The sequence below is a fragment of the Argiope bruennichi genome, chromosome 5 (assembly GCF_947563725.1).
Source record: "Argiope bruennichi chromosome 5, qqArgBrue1.1, whole genome shotgun sequence".
NCBI lineage: Eukaryota > Metazoa > Arthropoda > Arachnida > Araneae > Araneidae > Argiope > Argiope bruennichi.
This window is the reverse complement of record NC_079155.1, coordinates 92,640,653-92,663,029: the sequence shown is the minus strand read 5'-3', so window position 1 is coordinate 92,663,029 and position 22,377 is coordinate 92,640,653. Positions and strand designations below refer to the sequence as shown.

The 22,377-nt window shown below is 30.4% G+C and overlaps 1 protein-coding gene across 2 annotated transcripts in view; it reads left to right on the top strand.

Annotated features, from left to right (window-relative positions):
* The window catches only part of LOC129968877 (probable 3',5'-cyclic phosphodiesterase pde-5), a 58,433-nt gene that overhangs the window by 822 nt on the left and 35,234 nt on the right, over positions 1-22,377 (top strand). The window contains exons 1-4 of one of the 2 annotated variants that reach the window (XM_056083191.1): positions 18,115-18,191; positions 20,259-20,547; positions 20,635-20,799; positions 22,261-22,298. In XM_056083191.1, coding sequence (XP_055939166.1) covers positions 20,307-20,547; positions 20,635-20,799; positions 22,261-22,298 — 444 coding nt within the window. In that variant the 5' untranslated portion in view covers positions 18,115-18,191; positions 20,259-20,306. Of the gene's footprint in view, positions 1-18,114; positions 18,192-20,258; positions 20,548-20,634; positions 20,800-22,260; positions 22,299-22,377 lie in introns of those variants that run through there. The other variant, XM_056083189.1, reaches the window with a different exon arrangement.

Below are 22,377 nucleotides of genomic sequence, written 5' to 3'. Positions count from 1 at the left end.
AATTAATCGATCTTTCAGATTCATTCTGAAGTACTTTTGAATTAAAATAAAAAAGAATAAAGGAAATTAAAAATTACTAATCTGCATAGCTTTGCCCCAACTGGCGTAGAAAAATTCACATATTTGCGTTACCGTAACTGGCGTTGAAAATTCACGCATGCGCATTGTGTTCTGATTGTTGACAATTATTAATAACGGATGCGGACTGGATTTAAATTATTTTTAGGTTAGTTGCATGCTTTTGTAATTAAATTGCATTTATGTTAGTTATATATTTTTTGTATATGCTTATAGTTTTAAGTACATTGTTTTTTAAGTAGTTTATTTTAACCTGTTTTCGACCGATTATTTTAAACGATTCGTTTTATTTTTTTAGTGTTTGATGCATTTAAAATTAAACATTGTTAATTAATCGATCTGGTGATGATGAATCTGAGAAAATTTTGTTGACAAATTCTTGAAATATTACATAAATTACCAAAGATATTCCTTAGTGCCCATAAAGTTTAAACGCTCAGTGACTCTGTTTTCAGTAATCATATTACATAAATTACCAAAGATATTCCTTAGTGCCCATAAAGTTTAAACGCTCAGTGACTCTGTTTTCAGTAATCATATTACAAAAAATACTTTGCTTCAGTAAAAAATGTTATTATATTAACTGTAGATTAATCCTTTCCACTTTAATTTAAAGTATAAATTCTACGGGAGCTAACAGAAAATTAGAGAAATACATATTACGTTATGACTGAAGGCCTTTATAATATTATGAGTGATTTAATTATATGACTATCAAAATTTGAAGTTTTAAAATATTTTGATGAAGAAGCTATTAAAGTAGGAATTGCATAAAATATTTAATTATTAAAATTTTAATTAACATTAAGATTGGCGAACCGGCTGGTCGCCAAAGGCGGCTAGTATAAAATTAACAAAAGCTTATAAATGGCAAATAGAAAGGGGAAAAAAAAAAGCACTTCAGAGTTTAGTTTATTTCACTGGTAGTTTCAATAGTTTATTTCACTGGTAGGATTAACAAAATAAAAATAAATAAGTAGAATAACGAAGTTTGTTCATCTATGTAATCTTGTATAGCAAAAAATCATTAAATATATTCTCTACTTATCAACAAGGCGGCCAGGGCTTCATTGGACGAATTTTCTGTGCTTAGTCATAAGTTATCTTATTCTTCGCTTTGCCATGTTCGTCAATACGCTCCAGGGTTTTTTACTAAATTGAATTTTCTGGTTAAAGTGTTTAAAAAATGTTGAGAACCTGTTTACATATTGTTTTATACAAGCATGGATGCTTTAAAATTATTAATCATAATAATTTAATAAAAACATATTTATATATTTTTGCAAAATTATTAAAATAGATCATTAACATGTTGATCAAGTTAAAAATGAATCAAAAGTTATAATAACTAAATAAAAATGTATCTATATATTACTTTCTCTTATACGTATTGCAAAGAAAGTATAGTAATTGTCAAAAAATTTGAACACAGATTTCGACGAATCTCTATGTTTTAGACCTCCTTGCGTTCGAAAAACGTATTTTTGGAAAACGTCCGCCTGTGTCAGAGATAACTAAAAAAAGCTTTGATCTAGACGAATGAAATTTGTTATACAGTCTTTACACCAAATTTTCCGATTTCGATCGAATTTTCAGTGAAACCTGTTTTGTGGAAGTCCGGCTGTTTGATTATGAATTTATACGATTATTATAAAATGAAGAGAGATAAATAGATAAAATTCGGTACACAGATTTAACATTTATAGAGTAGACAGCTGTCAAAGTTTGAGCTAAATCTAAATATGGCTTGACTGTCTGTCGGTCTATAATTTCAAGAACATTTAAACGCGATAATTCAAAAACATAATGATTTAAATATGTCAAATTTGGTATGGTATTTTATGACTAGAAATGCAGTTTTGTGTCAATTTTATTTTCAATGAGTTGAGAAAAACACGCCTAAAACACAAATTCGATATTTAAATATTATTAGCGTATGTCAGGGATTAATCGCCAAAATAAATTTGCCAAGGATCGGACATTAGATTCAGCCAAATTAAATTCACACCAAAGATTAATATTTCGTAACTATTTTACACAAATGCCATGTAAGACGTTCTCTGCATGACAAGTTTATTAGAGAATATGCGAGAAAGTTTTGGTGGCCACGGTGGCCTGGTGGTAAGGTCTCGGCTTTGGAACCGGCGGGTTGCAGGTTCGAGACCCGATTCCACCGAAAAACCGTCGTGTAAGGGGGTCTGTTGCACGTTAAATCCGTCCTGACCAAACGTTCTCCCGCTGGTGTGGTGTAGTGTGGAGAGGGGGTGGCAGCTCAGGTGTCGTCCTCGTCATCTGACCGAGGTTCAAAATTACGAGGTCCGTCCCAAAATAGCCCTAGTGTTGCTTCAAACGGGACGTTAATATAACTAAACTAACTAACTAGCGAGAAAGTTTTGGGCTGGCCACCCCCGCTGGTTTTTGCAAAGTTACTAAAATAAATCATTGGCTTGCTGATCATGTTAAAATTATATTGAAATGTGAAACTAAATTGACCGACCTATTAAAAAGAGATGTCGTACTGCACGATGCTTCGGCTCGAAATCCATCATTGCCTAAGACATATGATAGAATAAAACAATTCTTGCGTATTTCATATAAGAAAAAGAAATAAAAAGATATTTGATTTTTTCCTTATAGAACCATCTAATGTTACATTGTATATTTCATATATACATAGCGTATATTTATCTACACCATAATAAAAAAATCAGCGAAATCTTACCATCTCTAATTAATCTTTGGCTAGCTTTTATTCTTTTAGAGAATAGCAAGTTAATAATAGAAACCCGAATCTGTTTGCACAAGCGACTTGTCGCGTGTCAAAGGTTCGTGAGCATAGAGTGGAGAAAATGACATTTATTACATAAAAGTTTTGGAAACGATCAAACAGACCGAAAAATTCGGAACCTGGGAACACATACTGAGCTCCGAATGTCAGTGTCACAAAGTGGAATTTTGCGTGAGGCCAAATTTACCTCACTCTTTCTATTAATGAGCAAAACGTCATTTTTTTTTTTAACTTTCGTATTCCCCCCCCCCTTCCTTTAAGCAATGAATGATATGGTGTAGTACTGATTCGGGATTTAAGTAAGATAATATTTTCCCATTCGCTGAGAGATGTAAATTTAAATTTTAGGTAATAATGATTATAAAAATATGAATCATTAACTGCGACGGAAAACTTGACGTACTGATAAAAGTAATTTGATAAATATTATTATTATTATTATTTACTTTCTTGTGTAGAAAAGAAATTATTGTAATAGTCAAAAAAATTTGAGCTCGATATTTTAATAAATTTCCATGATTCGGATTTTCCGAAATTCAAAAAAACTCATTTTTTTTTTTACTCTCGTATACGAATCCCCCCGGGGGGGCACCTCGAAATGAGGATGAGATGCTTCCGGCATGGTGGTTGGATCCCGCCACCCTGGAGGGTACACTAATAGGTGGGGGGATCTGGCTCCTTCCATCGATGACGGGACGTACTTCCTTCGGGAAGAGTTGTACCGTGGCCGGTGACGGCCCTTAGGACTCAACCACAGTTCCCGCCAATGTTGCTGTTGCGGCGGTCCGGTCATTCAGTTTTATGGTTTAAATCCGTGTGCCTTCGGGCGGGTCGGAGAGTTAGATGGTTGACTTACTCTCGTATACGAAGAATAGAGAAAGTATTGTAATGGTCAAAAATTTTGAACTCGAGATTTTGACGAATCTCCACGCTTTAGACTTCCTGAATTCGAGAAACACATTTTTGGAAAATGTCTGTCTGTTTGCGACAAATATAACACGATAATGCTTTGAACTAGGTGGATGAAATCGTCTTTTCACCAAATTCATATATTTATGCTAAATTTTGGATGCATTTCGTTTAAAGGAAGTCTGTCACTCCGACTGTTTGAATATGTGTTGTGACTTATGTCACTTTACAAGCACGCTGACAGTTATCTGTCAGTGATTTAAGCTCAGTGAGCGTCTCTTGTTTTTTCAGTAGTGCCATCTAGGGTCAAAAGTACGACTTAGCTACTTCATGCGTCACATTCGCTTACACAACTTCTTTTAACAGGAGGGCACATTCACACACCTCACAGATAGAACACAGAAAAACAACCATGCCCGAACCGGGACGTCCAGATCACAGGGAAGACGCGCTACCCCTATGCTAGGACGCCGGAGCTGTTTGAATATAAGCACGACCAATATAGAACACAGAGAGCTAGATAGATGAAATTCGGTATACAGATTTATCATCATCTATAGTGTAGACATCTGTCAAATTTTGAATCAATTGTAACAGGAGGTTAACTGTCTGTTAATCTCCTGTTAACAGACAGTGGTCAGTACTTTCAGAAATATCCAAATGCGATAGTTAAAAAAATGCAATAACTTAAATATATTAAATTTAATACGGGAGTGTTAATTATAAATGTAGTTTTGGGTCAAATTTTTATTTCAATCGGTTGTGAAGATTACACCTAATGTCAAATTCGGTTTTGGGGTAATTTTAGTTGCATGCCAAGGATTAATTACTATAAAAACTCAAGGGCCGGGATAGCCTGGTTGGCAGAGAGTTGGATTCGCATCCCTTAGGTTGCGAGTTCGAACCCCGCCGGCCGAAGATTTCCCGCGTGCTTGGCGGCTGACGCGCGTAAAATCTGTCATGGTCACAAAGTCCTCCATGTTAAGAGTAATACCACGGGGGGTACTGGATCAGGGGTGATCGTTCTCTGATTCAGGTCTAAATTACGATCTGTGTACGAGTGAATGAAATGCGTGAATGAAGTCCGCCCCGTAAAAAGGGTTGTGACGTGTGTGTAGCTAAAGTCGTTCTCTTGACCCTAGATGGCGCTACTTTAAAAACAAGAGGCGCTCCCCCTCAGGCTTAAATCGGCTGTCTTCGAACAGCGAGCTTGTCCATGGCAAGTGCCATAAGAAACAACAAAACTATAAAAACGAAACAAATATCACATGGTGCCGGCGTCCTGGTGTAGGGGTAGCGTGTCTTTCCCGTGATCTCGGCGTCCCGGGTTCGAATCTGGGTTCGAATCTCGTTTCAGACATGGTTGTTCTTCATCTGTGTTCTATCTGTGAGGTGTGTGAATGTGCCCCCCTGTAAAAAAGGCAAACGAATGTGTGTGTTTCATCTTCATATGAGCTAGAAATCAGACTTCTACCCTCGGGTGCTCAGGGGTCTTTGCTCTCAGAAGCTACTGCAGCCCCTTTCGGTGGTGATGCGGACATATCATCATCATCACACGGTAGATTCAGTGAGAATGCTAAATTCATATCAATACGGTTAATGTTTCTTAACTATTACGCCAATGCCTTGTAAGGCATTCTTTGGAATAACACCTTTATTAGAGAATATACGAGAAAGTTTTTGGGAGACCACTGCCATTGGTTTAATTATGTCTGTCTATCTGTGAACATGATAGTTCAAAAATGCTTTGAGTTAAACGGGTGAAATTTGGTATGTGGTCCTTATACCAAATTTTGAAAGAAATCAATCAGAGAAAGTCTGTCTGTCCTAATATCCAAGTATAAATGAGCACGTACATAATGGTTTTGATAAACGTCATTTAGAAAACTGATTTAGCATCTAAAATGTAAATATTTATTATATTTGGAATAAAATCCATTAAGAAAGTGACAGTCTGACTTTTGCAGACAAATGTGATAACTCAAAAATGCTACAACTTTTATGAATACAGTTCAGTGCTCAATTTTAGTATCTAAAATGTACATCTTATCAAATTTTCAGCCGAATCTGTCAAAATCTTGACAGTTAATGTGCATTCTTTCTTGCATGTAAACATAATAACTAAAAAACGCAATGCTTTAACTAAATGAGATTTGGTATATGAATCAATGAGTGCAGTTTCAATAGGTTTAAAAAACAAATAAAAAGATAATATTCAGCTTTTTCTAACTTTGAAGTGTGAGACCCTAAAAATAAAAATCTGAGCATTTGTGGCATTCACAACCTTGTTCAAATCTACAATCTTATGCGGGAAGGGGGTATAGGATATTGTTACAAATCTGTAATGCTGCTTCCCAGCATAGTTGGTTCCACCATCGGAAAGAATGTTTTACAGTCATCTGTATTGGACGGAGTCCGGTATCGCGTCGGAGGTTCCAGAGCTTGGCGACAAACTTGGCGACCATTTGGCGACTTTGGCGCCAAAATAGATTATACCCGAAACATCGAGAAGCTTCCCGATCCATCCAGTAGGAACTAAGATACGCCTCGAACGTTCCTGATTGGTTGGAGTCTTCTAGCCCCGCCTCCTGAGACCTATAAAAGGAGGAGGCCGCAGCTGCTAGGGCAGAGTAGTCGGAATCGACGGTAAAGAACTAGCCTTCCAGAGATAAGCGGAGCAGCGACGGAGTGAAGCTAGTGCGCTACTGTCTGCAGTAGAGTCTTGTTATATGCTGCTGTGTATGCTGTTGTTGCTGCACGTCTCGGCTGAAGATAATCGTCTTCTGTGCTGTAAATAGTTGTCGTCTTTGTGCTGTCCTGTGTGTCTTCGTATAAATAGACGTCGTTGTTTCATTTTCTACTGCCGCCTGCTGATTGAGTGTTCTCCACACCATATAACTCCCACTATCCAAACGAACCTCGGAAATTTCGTAACAATATTTATTAGAGAATATGCGAGAAAATTTCACTCCCATTAGTTTTTAAATATAACCAATGAGAGTGGACTATCCAAAAAATTTTTCCTACACTTTATAATTAAGATGCTATTATCCTATCCCATACTTAAGTTAAGGATATTGGATAAAACTACAAATAACTACATTTGAGAACAATAATTAAAAGAAATATTGATCTTTGAGGTGAATTTAGAATTTTTATTGAAGTTATTGTGCGATCTTTAGAGATTTTTTTTTTTGGCAATTAATCCCTGGCATATGGTTAGTACACAAGTTGCATTTTAGATGCCTTTTTCCACCTGAATGAAACCAAAATCTTATATATTATTTATATATATGATATATATTATATATTTATATTATATCTAATATATAAAAATCTCATGTCACGGTGTTTCTGTTCGAACTTCTCCGAAACGGCTCGACCGATTTTCGTGAATTTTTTTAAGTGTATTTGGTAGGTATGAGAATATGTCGTAAAGTATATTTCATAACGCTAGGTAATTAGGGTGTTCCTATCCACGTTCAACGTACGCTGTTGAGATCAACGCTTGCTTGAAATCATCGCCACTGTGGCGTAATTTTGAAAAAGTCCAATTAAAAATAAACATGTGCATCCAAATGCTACAAGATCCATCTGCTGACACATTCTCGGACCAATTGTTGGATATCAGTGATGGAAAAGTTGCTGTCTATGAAAATACTGGATGCATAAAATTGCCCACTCATTTCTGCACTATCGTTGATTTTCAAAATGCTCTCATTGACCGCATATTTCCCAATGTACGCACATAATACATAAATCATGCGTGGCTGGCAGAAAGAGCCATTTTAGCAGCAAAAAATGTGGACGTCGACGATTTAAACTTCAAGATACAACAGTCGTTGCCAGGCGACTTCATATCATACAAATTGATCGATACAGTTTGCGATGCTAACGAAGCTGTAAATTATCCAACAGAGTTTTTGAACTCACTGGATTTGCCAGGCATGTCACCACACCTTCTACGACTGAAAGTTGGGTCTTCGGTTATTTTACTTCGGAATTTGAACCCACTGCGGCTGTGCAATGGCACGCGATTGATTATTAAATATTTGATGAAAAACGTTATCGAAGCCAGTATTTTGAATGGCAAATTCCTAGCCGAAAATGTTTTGCTGCCATGAATTCCAATGATTCTCACAGACGCGCCAATTGAATTCAAACGCGTTCAATTTCCTATCAGATTGACATTCGCAATGGCAATCAGTAAGTCGCAAGGCCAAACGATATCTGTTTGCGGCTTAGATTTGGGCACACCATGTTTCCACACGTGGCATGTTCTTGCGTGAGCAAACTATCGAGCTTATTTGTATTGGCTAAAGACGGACTGAGAAAAAATATCGTACACTCAATTGCTCTTCGAAATGGATATTAATTTTATTTATTTCATTTTTATACTTTAGGACAAAAAAATATATTACTTTTTTCACTTTACGTTTAACTTTTAAGAGATCAAACAATGTATATGTTCGTCATGTTAATGAAATACATTGTATTGAGAAAATAAATGGTTGATGTTATTTTGTTTTTATCGGCGATCATCGTCTACAGTGCTCCATTCCTCTTTCTGTCATAGATCCCATCCCCACACACATACAAGGCATTCGTTAACAACCAAAATTATTCAATAGAAATAATTTATAAGGCAGGACAACGTTTGCCGGGTCAGCTAGTATATTTATATTATTATATATTTATATTATTTTATATCTTATATATTAGCATAATTTTTTGATCAGAAGGCAATTTTGAAGATAGTGAAGAGACTTTCGATTTCTTGACGTCGTTTTTATTTTATTTTGGAGAAGCAGGAGCTAAGAATACACACACAACACAGAACAACCCAAAGCGAAAAGAGAGGATGATAACCAACTGAACATTTTATCCCTGATCTTATGTAATATGAGATTTCCACCACGTGTCGACCTTTTGGCAAGGGCATCGGTGGGATCATTTTCGCTTGACACGTGGAACTGATGATACATCATTTTTACAAAGCTTCAAAAGTGGAATAGGATCAGGAAACAAGAGAGCACTTTAGAATGACCCCGATAAAGGCCGAATTAGCAAAAATTTAGGAAATTAATTTGGATTAAATTAGGTATTAAAATAGCATTACACACACACACACACACACACACACACATATATATATATATATATATATATATATATATATATATATATATATAAACTTATCTATGTAAATAAAAATAACTACAATTGTAATCGCACGATAAATCACATAGCAAATTTCCTTTATTTAAATTATTATGTTTACAGGGATGCTAAAATATTGACAAATCAGACGGTAAACTTTTGACAGATTTGATTCAAAATTTGATAAGAATTTACATTTTAGATGCTAAATCTGTGTACCAAATTTCATCTATCTAACTTTTTAAATTTTGAAGTTGTATTTGAACAGCAATGCAGACAGACTACATCTAAATAGATTTCCCTCAAAATATGATAGAAATCTAAAAATTTTATCTTAAGTCTACATGTCAAATTTCATCGATCAAGCTCGAATTGTTTTTTACTTACCATGTTCGCAAATAAAATAATACCAAAAATGTGCATTTCAAACTCAGGGATATCTGAAAAGTGGTGATTCGTCATAATCTCGAGTTCGAATTTTTAGATGATTACCACTTTCTCTTTGTATATAGGGAAGTAAGAGAATTACAAAAACAAGAAGCCGGCGTCCTGTAGCGCGTCTTTCCCGTGTTCTGAGCGTCCCATGTTCGAACATGGTTGTTCTTCTTCTGTGTTCTATCTGTGAGGTGTTTGAATGTGCTTCCTGTAAAAAGGGGTTGGGCAAGCGAATGTGACGCATGAAGTAGTCAAGTCGTACTCTTGGCCCAAGTTGGCTCTACTGAAAAAACAAGAGCCGCTCACTCGGCTTAAATCGCTGATAGGAAACTGTCAGCTGGCTTATAAAGGGTCATAAATCCCAACACAACAAAAACAAAGGAATCGGCAAATATGTTTAAAGAAATTTAACCTTTTATTTACTGAATTATGTTGCCATCAATTTTTCAACTTCATTTTTACACTAGTAGTTAAGTTTTCTTGCAGAATAATCCCAGGGAACCCAAGAAAAATATTTTATTTAATAGAAATATCTTAATTAATTTAATTATTAATTAAATATTTTTAATTCCTACTTTAGCTTAGTATATAAACTTCTTGCTATTTGGGTTACATTCTCCGTGTTCTTTGGAATACCATCAGCAAAAAATGTCATATTACGAAGATATAAGCAAGATTTAAATGGTACTTTTAAGTACCGTCAGTAAATAAAGGGGTAAAACATAATTAGCTTTTAAATATTTTTTTAATCAATGTAAAAAATAGAAAATAATAATTCATAAAAATTATAGAGGTCGAAACAACTCAGGCGACACTTATAAAACCACCTTAGTTCCCCAATAATTTAATATGTATGAATTCTTCTGCAATAAATATTTAAGAATTTCTTTTTAAGGATATTCATAGTATCTTAATTTTCTTTTTAATCTGCTATTATAAATTTACTTGTTTTAGACGCTTTCAGATTTTTGATAAACATATATTTGGTACTTCTTAATTCACAGATAAAATCATGTTTCTCATTAAAGTTTTGAATATTATTATTATTATTATTATTTTATCCATAATATACTTCTTAACATTTTAAAAACAAATATTTTAATTCTTATCTATTTGTCCTTTTCTTAATTTCTTCGGATAAATTTTTTGAATTCTTTCTTTCTAATTTTATAATTTCTGATTTTTTTTAAATTTCTTACTTAAACACAGGATTTGCTTCGCAACAAGAGAAATTCTCTATCTTTGATGAATATTTTTTCCCTTCAGGATTTACAATAAATTTTAGTTATTTTAACATCGAAAGATTAAATTATTTAAAAATCTAATTGCTAAATATTAAAAATTGTTAATTTCTCTTGGAAATTGCTTGTAATTGAAATATTATTTTGTAAGTGAAAGCATGCAATTGTAGAAAATCTGAGAACTTGAGCACATCAAGAATTAAGCAGAAATTTTAATCCTATATAACAAAACTACTCCTCTAAAAAATATGAATATAGTAGAACTAAAAAAAAAAAAAAAAAAAATAGGAAATGGAAGAAGAATTTTGGTAACATTTTTTTTTTCTGGAAGAGGTATAGAAATATATGTTCCTCAGAATTGAAACTTAAAAAACAAAACAAGAAGAATCTTCTTTCAGATAAGATAAGATATTTAAAAAAAAATTAAAACCATGATTGAGAAATCATCTAGCAAGAACAAAGAAACAATTAATTAGATCATTGAAGTTAATAAACAGCAATTTATTTTAAAGAGTTTTCACCCTTTATGTAGAGCGTTAAAACATATAGATTAAAAATCATATAATGAAAGAAATGCACTTCTTACTGCTAAAAGCTTATATTTTTAAAACGGAATTAAATTTAAGAGAGAAATTTTTTTGGATGTGAAATATAATTTTAAATGTGGAGGATAAAAAATGGTCACTTAATTGTATTTGAATTTTATACACTCTATTATTTTTCTATTTTCCCCAAATCTAATTTATAAGCAGATTGTCAAAGGGGAAAAAACACACACACGCGCGCAATTTTTATAGTATATACTGCATAAGTAATAATAACAACAACAACAAAAATTATTGTCTAATGCAAAAGAGGAATTCTTACCTCTAAAACGTTAGAAGCCTTCGTCATTCGTTAACTGAATTATTTGAATTTCGTTTTCTCCTCTTCTGGTAATATTTAGGATTTTATATAAAAAAAAATTATTATTTATCTTTTCGCACGCTTAGAAAAATAAAAACTTTTATTTTAAATTGCATAAATTGTTTGTTTTAATTTTTCTATCAAAAGTTCTTGATTAACATTCTCAAGGAAGAGAAAATCAACAAGATGAAAAAAAAAATCACTCAAGATTCGAGCATGAAAAGCAAAAGGTCATAAGTTATTAACAGAACAAATTATTGGTTCTGTTATGAAAGTGATGAGAATATAAGCTAATATTTACTTACTTTTAAAGAGCTTTCCCATAAATTAAAGAAAATATTTGGCTATCCTCCATTTTTTTGACATCCTTTTTGGTGTTAAAAACATGTTAAAAGTTAAGGATTAAGTGAATAGAATGTACAAAAATAGAACCTATAATGAAAAATATTCATCAAAAAAAGGCTTAAAAAATTAAAATTTTAAACATTTTATTAAATGTGTCCTTTTGAAAAACTTTTTTTCTCAAATCAAAAGAGAATAAAAAGGATAATGAAGCAAAATTTATTTTTTAAAGAAACTCTTGAATTTATGTTTATTTTCAATTTAATGACTTCAGTAATCAGATTTTTTTCTATAATTTGATCAGATTTTTCTTCTTTTAATTTACAATTTATTAATTTGTTATTTACAAACCATCTTTAGCGATCAGCCTCTTCTCATTAGTTTGTTCTTGGTTGATTAATATAAAATTTAATTTATATTTAGTCTAATTAGATCAAATCTACAAAAAAATTATTAATGGAATTATTATTTAAAACGGGACGAAACATTTTGAATTCTAAACATCTTATCAAACATGTTCGCTTAAAAAAATTCTTCCCCGATTCAAAATAGATATTAAAAAAAAAAGTTGATATTACAGTTTGTTTTTAAAGAAATCTTTTGAATTTATATTTATTTCAGATCAAATGACTTCAATTTTTAAATATTTGCTTCTTCATTTATGGCATTGTGTTCAGTATATTGGTTTGTTATTTACTACCAACATTTAGTCACTAATTTATTCGCATCGGTTTGTTCTTGGCTACTTAATAAAAATGCATTTTATGTTACAGCTTTGTTGCTTGATAAGAATGAAAAATATGAAAATTGAAATAAATAATCAATTTTTAAACGTGCTTTCAAAATATTGTTATACATTTGTAATATTTCTTGCCTACTCAGGTTGTTTCGAAATAAAAAGAGCGATTTACATATATATTTAATGGATGTTATGTGAATAACCTTCAACCTTAGTGACTATTTAGCAAATTGGTTACGAATGTGTTCACTTTAGAGACAAAAATGAAGGTTCTCGAAAATACAAGAATTATGGAAATATCTCCATTAGGAGCTAACATTCGCTAGTTTATTTAGAAAATTTTATATTTTATCACAGAAAATATATAAGCGAGGGCAAGCATGAAAGTTATTTCTCTCTTTGGAATGTTGATCACAGAGCCAAATTTTCAGCAGCACCCTAAGTGCTAATATGCGATATCGCTTCATTAAAGTATTAATGTTTACGAGTATGATGTTGACTTCTTCAAGTGTTGTTTTTGTACACGCTTCGGCTGTGTTTTTTTATTTGTGCTTCGTGTTTTATTTTGGACTAAAGCTCCATTATCGAGCTTGTGACTTCTTGTAACATACAACAACTGGACGAATTTCTGCTACAAAATATACATTTTAAGTGTATTGAGTGCTAATTGTCTAGGTGAAATTTAACTGAAAAAAATTAACAGACAAAAAAAATTTGCAAAATATCTAAGTCATTATGTTTATATTCTATGGGAAAATAAAGTAATTGTTTCAAAAACAAAACCGAATAAGAAGGAAGTGAGGTTAAATTTTTGAAATCATTGCTTGATTTTAATTTATTTTTAATATCATATATGAGACATCACTTGATTGTAAATTTGTGAAGAAATTAGCCACATTTAATAGATTTATAATAATGAAGTATGAAATACATTATAGGCTAAAAACAGGAAAATATATATAAAATTTTATTCTACATTTTAAATGTTAAATCTATGCACCAAATTTTAACCATTTAATTTTTTGCGTTTTCTAGTTATTGAGTTCACTTATACTCAGACGAATAAAAAAAAAAAAAAACTTCTAATGGATGAATTTCATTCAAAATTTATCAGAAATCTACAAATTTGGTGTAAAAAAATCAAAAGAATCAAATTTTAGAAGTCTGGCGAGTTGAGTTAATTTTTGAGTTATCATACAGACACGATAGCTTCTGTGTTCCCAAAAATGTGCTTTTCAAAATGTTACGCGTTTCCAAAAATGTTTTTTTAGATTCTGAAACGTGAAATTTAATAAAATCTCGACTTCTGATGTTTTGACGATTCTAATATTTTTCTTTGTGCATTTCGTATACGAGAAATAAAAATTATTTTCTATTTCTAGTACATTAATAAAAGTGTGTTTTTATTTTTATTATTCGAAAGAATTTTTGATGTGGATCATTTTCAAAGCTCAGGAAGAGGTCATCAGTTTTTGACCTTTATAACGAATGCAGGTTTATTTTGAGATTCCAGACATGCACAGGCAAAGGCCATAAATTCTGAAATGATGCAAAGGAAATATAAAGAGATAGAGCTTCTTCCCAATCTTTCTTCAATCACTCCGAAACACTTCTCTTGGGTATTGTTGCTACGATGCGCAACATTTTACGAGTGGAGTAAATTTCTGAGTGGTGTGTGGTAATCGATAACATCAATTGCAGGGAATCACGCAACTTCCTTATTACGATATGCATTTGTAAGTCATTTGTAACTGAGAAACGTATCTTAATTTTATATATTTACAAAAACACTTGTACTGTTTAATTGTAACTGTACTATAATGTAATAACGAAATGTACTATCTGCAAAATGTGTTCCAACGATATCGATAACATCAATTGAAACAAAGTCATTCAATTGTGAATCTAGATAGACAAAATAAATAACAGGCAGACTTATTCTAATAATAGAAGAGAATGTATACGTGCGTATGTGTAGATTGGCGCTCTATAAAACGAATCATTTGGTATAGATTAATCAAATTAGCATAGATTTCCTTTGAAGGATAGAAATGTGCATCTAAAAGAGATTTTTTATAGAAATTTTAATTTTTAATTACTTAAAAATTGAGAAAGATTTTGAAGTTTTTTTTTATGATAACTCTTTAAAATATTTTTGCAAGAAAAATAGTTTTTACACCATTCTAAAATTTTAAAAACTGTCTTTTTAATGGTGCCAATTTAAGTATTTGCTCAAAATTTTCCCAAATTTGGCAATTCTCCAAAAAGATTTTTCTTTTTTACATAAGTTTCAACATTAGATTCCATTGCTGTAATGAAATTCAAATCGTTTTCATTGCTTCAGCAAATGTGTTAATCACGTGATTTTCTTTCATTTTTAAATGTTAAGGAAGAAATATTCCGTTAATTATCTGTTCAGTTCGCATAACGAATCAGAAAGAGAAATTACATTACTGAAAACATTAGATTTAGTGCAATTACAACGTCAATGTTCTATTTGAAATAATAATAATAGAATAATTTACTGAGCATTAGTGATGCCATAGGACGCAGTTTCAATAGACAAATTCTTTCTTTGTTGAAAGAATCATGAATACCAAGTAATGCATACAAAATTTAATTGAGATTAAATATTACCAATATTCCCCAGAAATCTAATACGGCACGCTGAATGTAAAATAAATAATCAGTTTTTGATGTTTTCGCCATTTGATGAGATAGTAATTTGATTTTACATTTGGCATTTTACTGTACGAGGAAGATCGCTTCAGAATTTGAATATTAGCATGAAGTAAATAGGATTCTTTTTTTTTATCTAGTCATTTACAGAAAAATGATATACCAATAAATCTCTTAGAATTTCATCAGAATTATAAGAATATTTTTTTTGATATGCAATAATTTGTTTATTTATCATTATGTTCTATGGATACATTTATTCCAAAGTTAAGAAAACATAGAGAAGCAGCATCTAATCAACTTTTGATGACTTTCTAGAAGTGAAACTTCAGGAAATGATGTGAAATTGAAAGGTTAGCTATTGTTTTTACATAGAATATACTGCATTTTGCGTAGAACGATTATATTGCATTTTGTATAGAACAGAAATTATTTCACTTGTGAAATTTCATCTATTGCAGTTTCTAAACTAAACAAAAATAAAATCATGAAAAAAAATTCCATTATTATGACAGGAACTCATAAATAATTTCGCTGTGATTCGAATATTTTTATTGTTGGGATTACAATGCAGTTACCAAATAAATAAAATGAAATATAAATTTAAATGAAATAACATCAATATTTTCCTGTATCACGATAATAAAAAATGAAAAAAAGTTCACGAGCTGCTTTCAAAAGTTTTAATAATACTAATTTCATTTGACTGATAAATATCATATCAAATATCAATTTAATCAATTTAGTATTCATTTATATTACCTGCCGCCTTTGGCCACCATCTGCTTCATCGGGAATTATTTTCACTTACATCTCTTATGCTACTTAATATTATCTCTCTTCTCTACTTCTATAATATGCAGACAATTAGTGTTTTATATAACATTAAAAATATTTATTTAATAGCTATTAATACATCCATTTTAATAAATAATTTTGAAAGTCACTTTTTTGAAGCAAAATCTTCAATGATTTTGATTTAATCTAAATTTTATAATATGTCTAAATTTATGGTCACTATACTCGAATCATTTAATTTAAATTATCCTGATGACGCATTTAAATAATTGTTTATTCTTTATAATTTAATTGGCCCCTGATACCATAAACCATAATTATATCTTTACTTTAAATAAAACTTACAATTATAGTTGAATGAAATCTTTATTTAAAATTAAATTAAATAAACGTAGTAAATTTTCTGATTCTGATGACTTCTGTTGTCCAGTTTAGGTGAGACAAACTTCTCTAGTCCTTTTTATGCTCGGCATTTGTCGTACTCAAGTTTATTGTGCTGCTGTTTGAGCCACTTTTTTTATATATTTTTCACTTGCGTTGATTGAAGAAAAAATGTTCAAGTTACGGTTATGAAATGCAATGAGCGAATTGTGTGATTTGTGACTTATTATGTAAAAAATGGAGCACATGCTATAATGAAAGAGAATTATAATAAAATATTATTTTTTTCGGGTAAATAGATGCTGTGTTACTAAAGATCTGTTTGAAATTATTTATATTATTACAGGGAACATATTTTTCGAATATGATATATATTATTTTTATAATCATTTTTCTAACATGACTTGTTTTCTGTTTGTAACAATAGGTTTTTATTTTTAAGTTTTTCATTCCTTTGCATATTAAAGTTCTGTGCTCATTGCGGATTTTGGTACACTTGAGAAGCCTGGAGAATGTAATACTTTTTAAATATTTTCATAACTTAATTAGCTATTAGTTAATCGATTAATTTAATTGAAATTTATTTCTCCATAGATGAGGCTTTACTTGTATTGAATTTGAGAAAGAAAATTTATTAAAAAATCAATAAAATGTGTTATGTTATAATTAAAAACTAAAAAATAGAAAATATTTTTTTAAAAATTCCACTTTTTAGTCCACAGTTAAAACTTTTTTAAGTTTGTATTATTTTTTTTTCAATTCTTACTATTAGCTCATACTCTCTCTATATATATTTATATATCTTGTTCAAATTTTCAATCGTTAATAACATACTTTTTATTCATCCACTCAAGTTCAAATTCATTTTTTTTAAAACTTGTAGTGGATGACACTCGATGTTAATACAGTTTTTTCAAATATTAATTATTAAATTTAATTAATTTTTAATACTTTAAATAGAGTGTTAGTAGTTTGTAATGAATTGAAATCAACAAGCAGTGGCTCAATCGATAAAATGCAAGAATTTCTGTATTTTTCACATGAAGTTGAAGAATGAGAGTTCAATTCTTGCGAAAGTAGAAATTGACTTAATTTTTTTTATATATTTATTGTTTAAATGAAGATAATTATTAAAATGATGAATGCGATTGCAATCAGATTTCAGAAGATTGATTCTATCTGTAATTGTTTTTAGGATAAAGAGGAGAAAGCGGTTTTCATTTTTCTTTTCTTTTTAAATACAACAATTGTTCATAAAAACGATATATTTTTTATTATTATTATTTTCAGACGATTTCTACCTTTTTGACTGAAATTCTAACTAAGAAAAGAAAGAGCAAAAAGATTTAACATTTCAAAATTTCGGATAATAAGAAATAGAGACTTTAATTCCATATTGCAAAAAGCAAGATTGTACTGTATTTGATTTAATTTTATACTTTCTCCTTTCTTACCAACTCTTTCGCCATTAATGACAGCTCATTACAATAATTGTTCGATAATTTTTGTCATAAAGATCAGTTGCTCTTCACCAAGCGAGCTGAAGTGTGATGACGTATGATGCGCGTTTCCATAGTTACTGAAGTTGCGTGTATCGAAGACAAACAATCTTTCTAAAGAAGAAACGACTTGACCAGGTCACATTTTGAGCGCAAAACCACATGTTGCTTCTTTCTTTTATAGATCAGATTTTGTTAAGAAAAAAGAGTTTACTATCTGTTCTCAAAAAAGGCTGGTAAATTGATTTTTTTTCTCCTAATTTTTGTTTCAATATTTTCGTAGTTACAATTGTATTTTAGCCATAGTTTTATTTAGTAATTTTCTTTAAAGGTTAGTAATTAAAATTATTTTCGCATATTTTAGCAGGATTTTATTGCATATATTACAAAATCGTCGATAAACTCTTCTGATTGCATTATCATACTCAAAGTTTAATATCAAGTAGTCGTCTTTGGCGATCAGTTGGTTCGCTGAAGATATTAGTCATATTTCATTCCAGTTAAATCGTTTGGATATATTTTCATATTTGAGATATCACCAAACTGTCCAGCATTAAACCTATGTTATTTTAACTATTCTACATTTCCTCTGTTGATTGAGTAGGAGAACTGGTTTTCTGAAGCTTTATTAAAAATATAAATATCCGTATCATCCAACTTCCAACTTTCAAGATATTGCAACTTCACTTTTTTATTCGTCTTGTAAACGAAAAATAATTCACAAAAACTTTCTTCTTTAGCTTTCGATAATCAAAGAAAAAATCACGCAAGTTAATATTTGATGAAACAATGAAAAAGGGTTTTTCAGAACAACAATGCAATCTATTGTAGAAAGTTAAGCAAAAAAATATTTTTTAAACATCGCCAAAATTCCGAAAAAAAAAATTTCAGAACTATCAAATTATTTCCTTAAAATAATAATTTTTTGAATTTGATGTAAAAATCATGTTTGTACTACGATATTTTCGGAAGGTACGATGGAAAAAAATAAAAAATGTCTCTTACTTCTTAATTAAAGTTCTAATTATAACTTTTTTTAAAAAATCGCTTGGAGATGCCTATTTTCACCTATCAAAGTATACGTGCGCAAGTATATGTTTAGTATATGTAAAGTGCAAGTATAGTATAATCAAGTATATGTTTAGTATATGTAAAGTGCAAGTATAGTATATGCAAGTATATGTTTAGTATATGTAAAGTGCAAGTATATTATATGCAAGTATATGTTTAGTATATATATATATATATAAGTATATGTAAAGTTTTACAAAGTATATGTTTATGCCAAATGTTTAGATCAAACTATCTATCTCGTAGAGCGTTAAAACACACTCATTCATTTTTATTTGTAGTAGAGATGACCACCACAATAATTTGTGTAAATATAAACAATTTGCATAGTTTCATTCGATGAATGGCAACGTGAATGCAAATCGATGCCATTTTAAAATTGTGCGTAGTAATTTTCTCGAATATTAAATTGAATGACTGACAACAAGTTAGAAATAATCTTCGTAAATTTGATTCTTTTTCTGTATTTGTGAGATTAAATAGTTTCAAGAATTTTAATCACTAAAATATGTGGCCGCTATATTTTATTAAATTTCGACGTTTTAGACCTTCCAAGACTTTTGCGGAATCAGAATTCTTACAAGTTTTTTGTTGTTGTTGTTGGGTGGGGGGGGGTGGAGAAATTTTTGAAATTGTTCTCTGTGAAAGAAAATAAGGATTTAAAAATAGATAGATGGATCAAATTTGGAATGTGATCAACAAACCAAAATAATAGATTTGCATCTCGAGTCTTCTTCCGATTCTTTTCCAATTCCTTATTATTATTATAGCTATAATTCTTTTATTGAATCTTTTCTTGTTATGTGAAGATGTCCGGACAAAATATCACAAAAATTGAACTATAAATAATAAATATGTATAAAGTGCATATTATTTTCTAAAATATTTCAGAAACATTTTATGGCTTATATTAATTTACCACTTAACTACCGATTTAATAATTTCTTTTTAACGGGCGGAAAAAGTCCATTTCATTTTTAATGAATCATGATTTTAATATTTATATTTAAGTGTGTTTTGTTTTCTTTATTGGCACAAAGTCCCGTGTACTTGACTTATAGTTAAATATCTAAAAAATTTTAATGGAGAGATATTATTGTATTAAATTATCTCGTCTGAACAAAAAAGTTAAGGAAACCTTAAAAAAATCCGGATTTGAAAGAATTGACTAGCAAAAATTAGAGATCTTATTATTTTCTTCAGCTTTCAGAATTATGTCTTTCTTGTTACAGGATCGTTGCATTACTGTAAAAGTTATAAAAACAAAGGCAGGATACCACATGTATAGACCCAAAGGTACTCAAGGTCGATTGCCCCCTCTTCTGTCTGTCAGTCCAGTGGGAGGTAGGCATTCCTCCAAGTACCAATCAAGAAGTCCCAGTGCTTCTGCCAGCAAATACCACAGCAAATGTTGCCTGCCCACCAGGCCTCCGTCACCTGGACCTGGAGAATATTTGGAAGGTCTGTCGTGTAAAATTTCAGTGAGGAGTTCGAGAAGCTCTCGGACGGCTAAACGGCATAGTATGTAACAAAGACTTAACCGTTGGTTTAAAATTTCTCTTGATGTTTGAAAAGTTGTACAAGATCCCTATTTATGTTCATTTTCAGCAAGACCACAATCACAAGACTGGTCGCAGATAGTAACTGATTACCTGAAAAAGCATGAAGAATTCTTAGAAGAATATATTCTGGAAAATATTCCACTGGATCTTTTGGAAAGGTTGGTTATCAGAAAAATTCGCCGCCAAGGGCAATATGCAGAAGAAATGGCCGGTAAATCTAAGATTAAATATTGCTATATTAATAATATTGTTAAATTGTTTTTCACCATGAGCATTCGTTGCTATTTTGATCAAAAGAAAAAAAATTTAAGTTGCAGGAATTTTAATTTAACACTTCTTCTTCATTTTCTTTTTTAAAGGAATTTTCTGCAGTCAGATTTCAAATTTAGCTTGTTAATTGTATATTAATTTTGATCTGTCATTGGTTATTTTTTCATTTCTCTGTTTCATAGTGCTTTATCAAAGATTTGCTTTTATTGTGCAAAATTTAGGCTTCAATATATAGAAAGGGAAAGTTGAATTAATTAATTAAGAGTCCTATTAAATTCTTTTAATGACAATATGGATCCTAACTGCGCACCAAGAAACTTGATTTTCAAGATGAGATGCCAGTAAATAAAAAGTAAATAATAATTGTATCAGCTATGTTAAGTAAAAATTCTGTTCAATAACTATGTTTTGCATATTGTCATTAAAATAATTAATAAAATCATAGATGAATTAGAAATTTAAGAGATCCAAGAACAGCAGTATAATATTAAGTCATGAAATGAAGCAATTTTTTTTAAATCATGCACTCTCATGTTTTTAGAGTTCCTATTCTCATTTTCAAAAAGTGAAAACACGTGCTGTCGTTAACAGCAACACATATTGCAAAATAATCTATGCTCTTATTAATATATGAAAGATTTCTTAGTGTCGTATAAGAGAAGATAATTTAAGCTGTGCTTCATGATATTAACAACAAATAATGTAAAGAAAAAAATCCAAATGCGTTCTTTTTTTTTCACATCTTTTAAATTAATCATTTTTATCAATTCATCTTTTAATTCTATCTTTTAAAGCTTAAATATCTCTAAAAATCATTCTTATTTAAAGAATTCCATCTAAAATGTACAGAGTGACATTTGAATAGTCTTCTTTATTTATAATTAATTTGAATTTCAATCTTTTAACTGCATTAAAGCAACATTTTCAAAAAAAAAAGTAATTAATACGAGAAAATTTTCTCCTCATAAAAGATCGTTTGTGGATGAGATTTGAAAAGTTTTGATAAACTAGAAATTATAGCAAATCTTTTTAAGAATTGATTTCTCAGCATGAATTTAAAATTGCTATAAGTTTATTTATAATTCTCAAATAATTAAAATTAACTGAAAATGTTAATTAAAAATTTATTTCTGCTAAAACTAGTCAAAATGTTTACATTATGTTTTTCTTCTAACTCATAAAATTTTGTCTAAAACGTGTTATTTTTTTTATTGCAAATAAATACATTTCTGAAATATACTGTATTCGTATTATTAATAATTTCTGTACTGAAGTATTCATTTTATGTTCCTCAAAAATAATTTCAAATTTAGAACATATTAAAAAATGCTCTTTTAAGAAAGTTTCTGAAGAACAAGCATTATCATAAATTATTTATATTATTTTACTTTCCTTTTCCCAGAAACTAATGAAGTGGTGCCAAATCTATCTAGATGGAAGGTATTGCCAATTTTACTATAATATTTTTTTCATTTTTATAATATTTCCCATACAACATTTTATGGATATAAAATTCTTT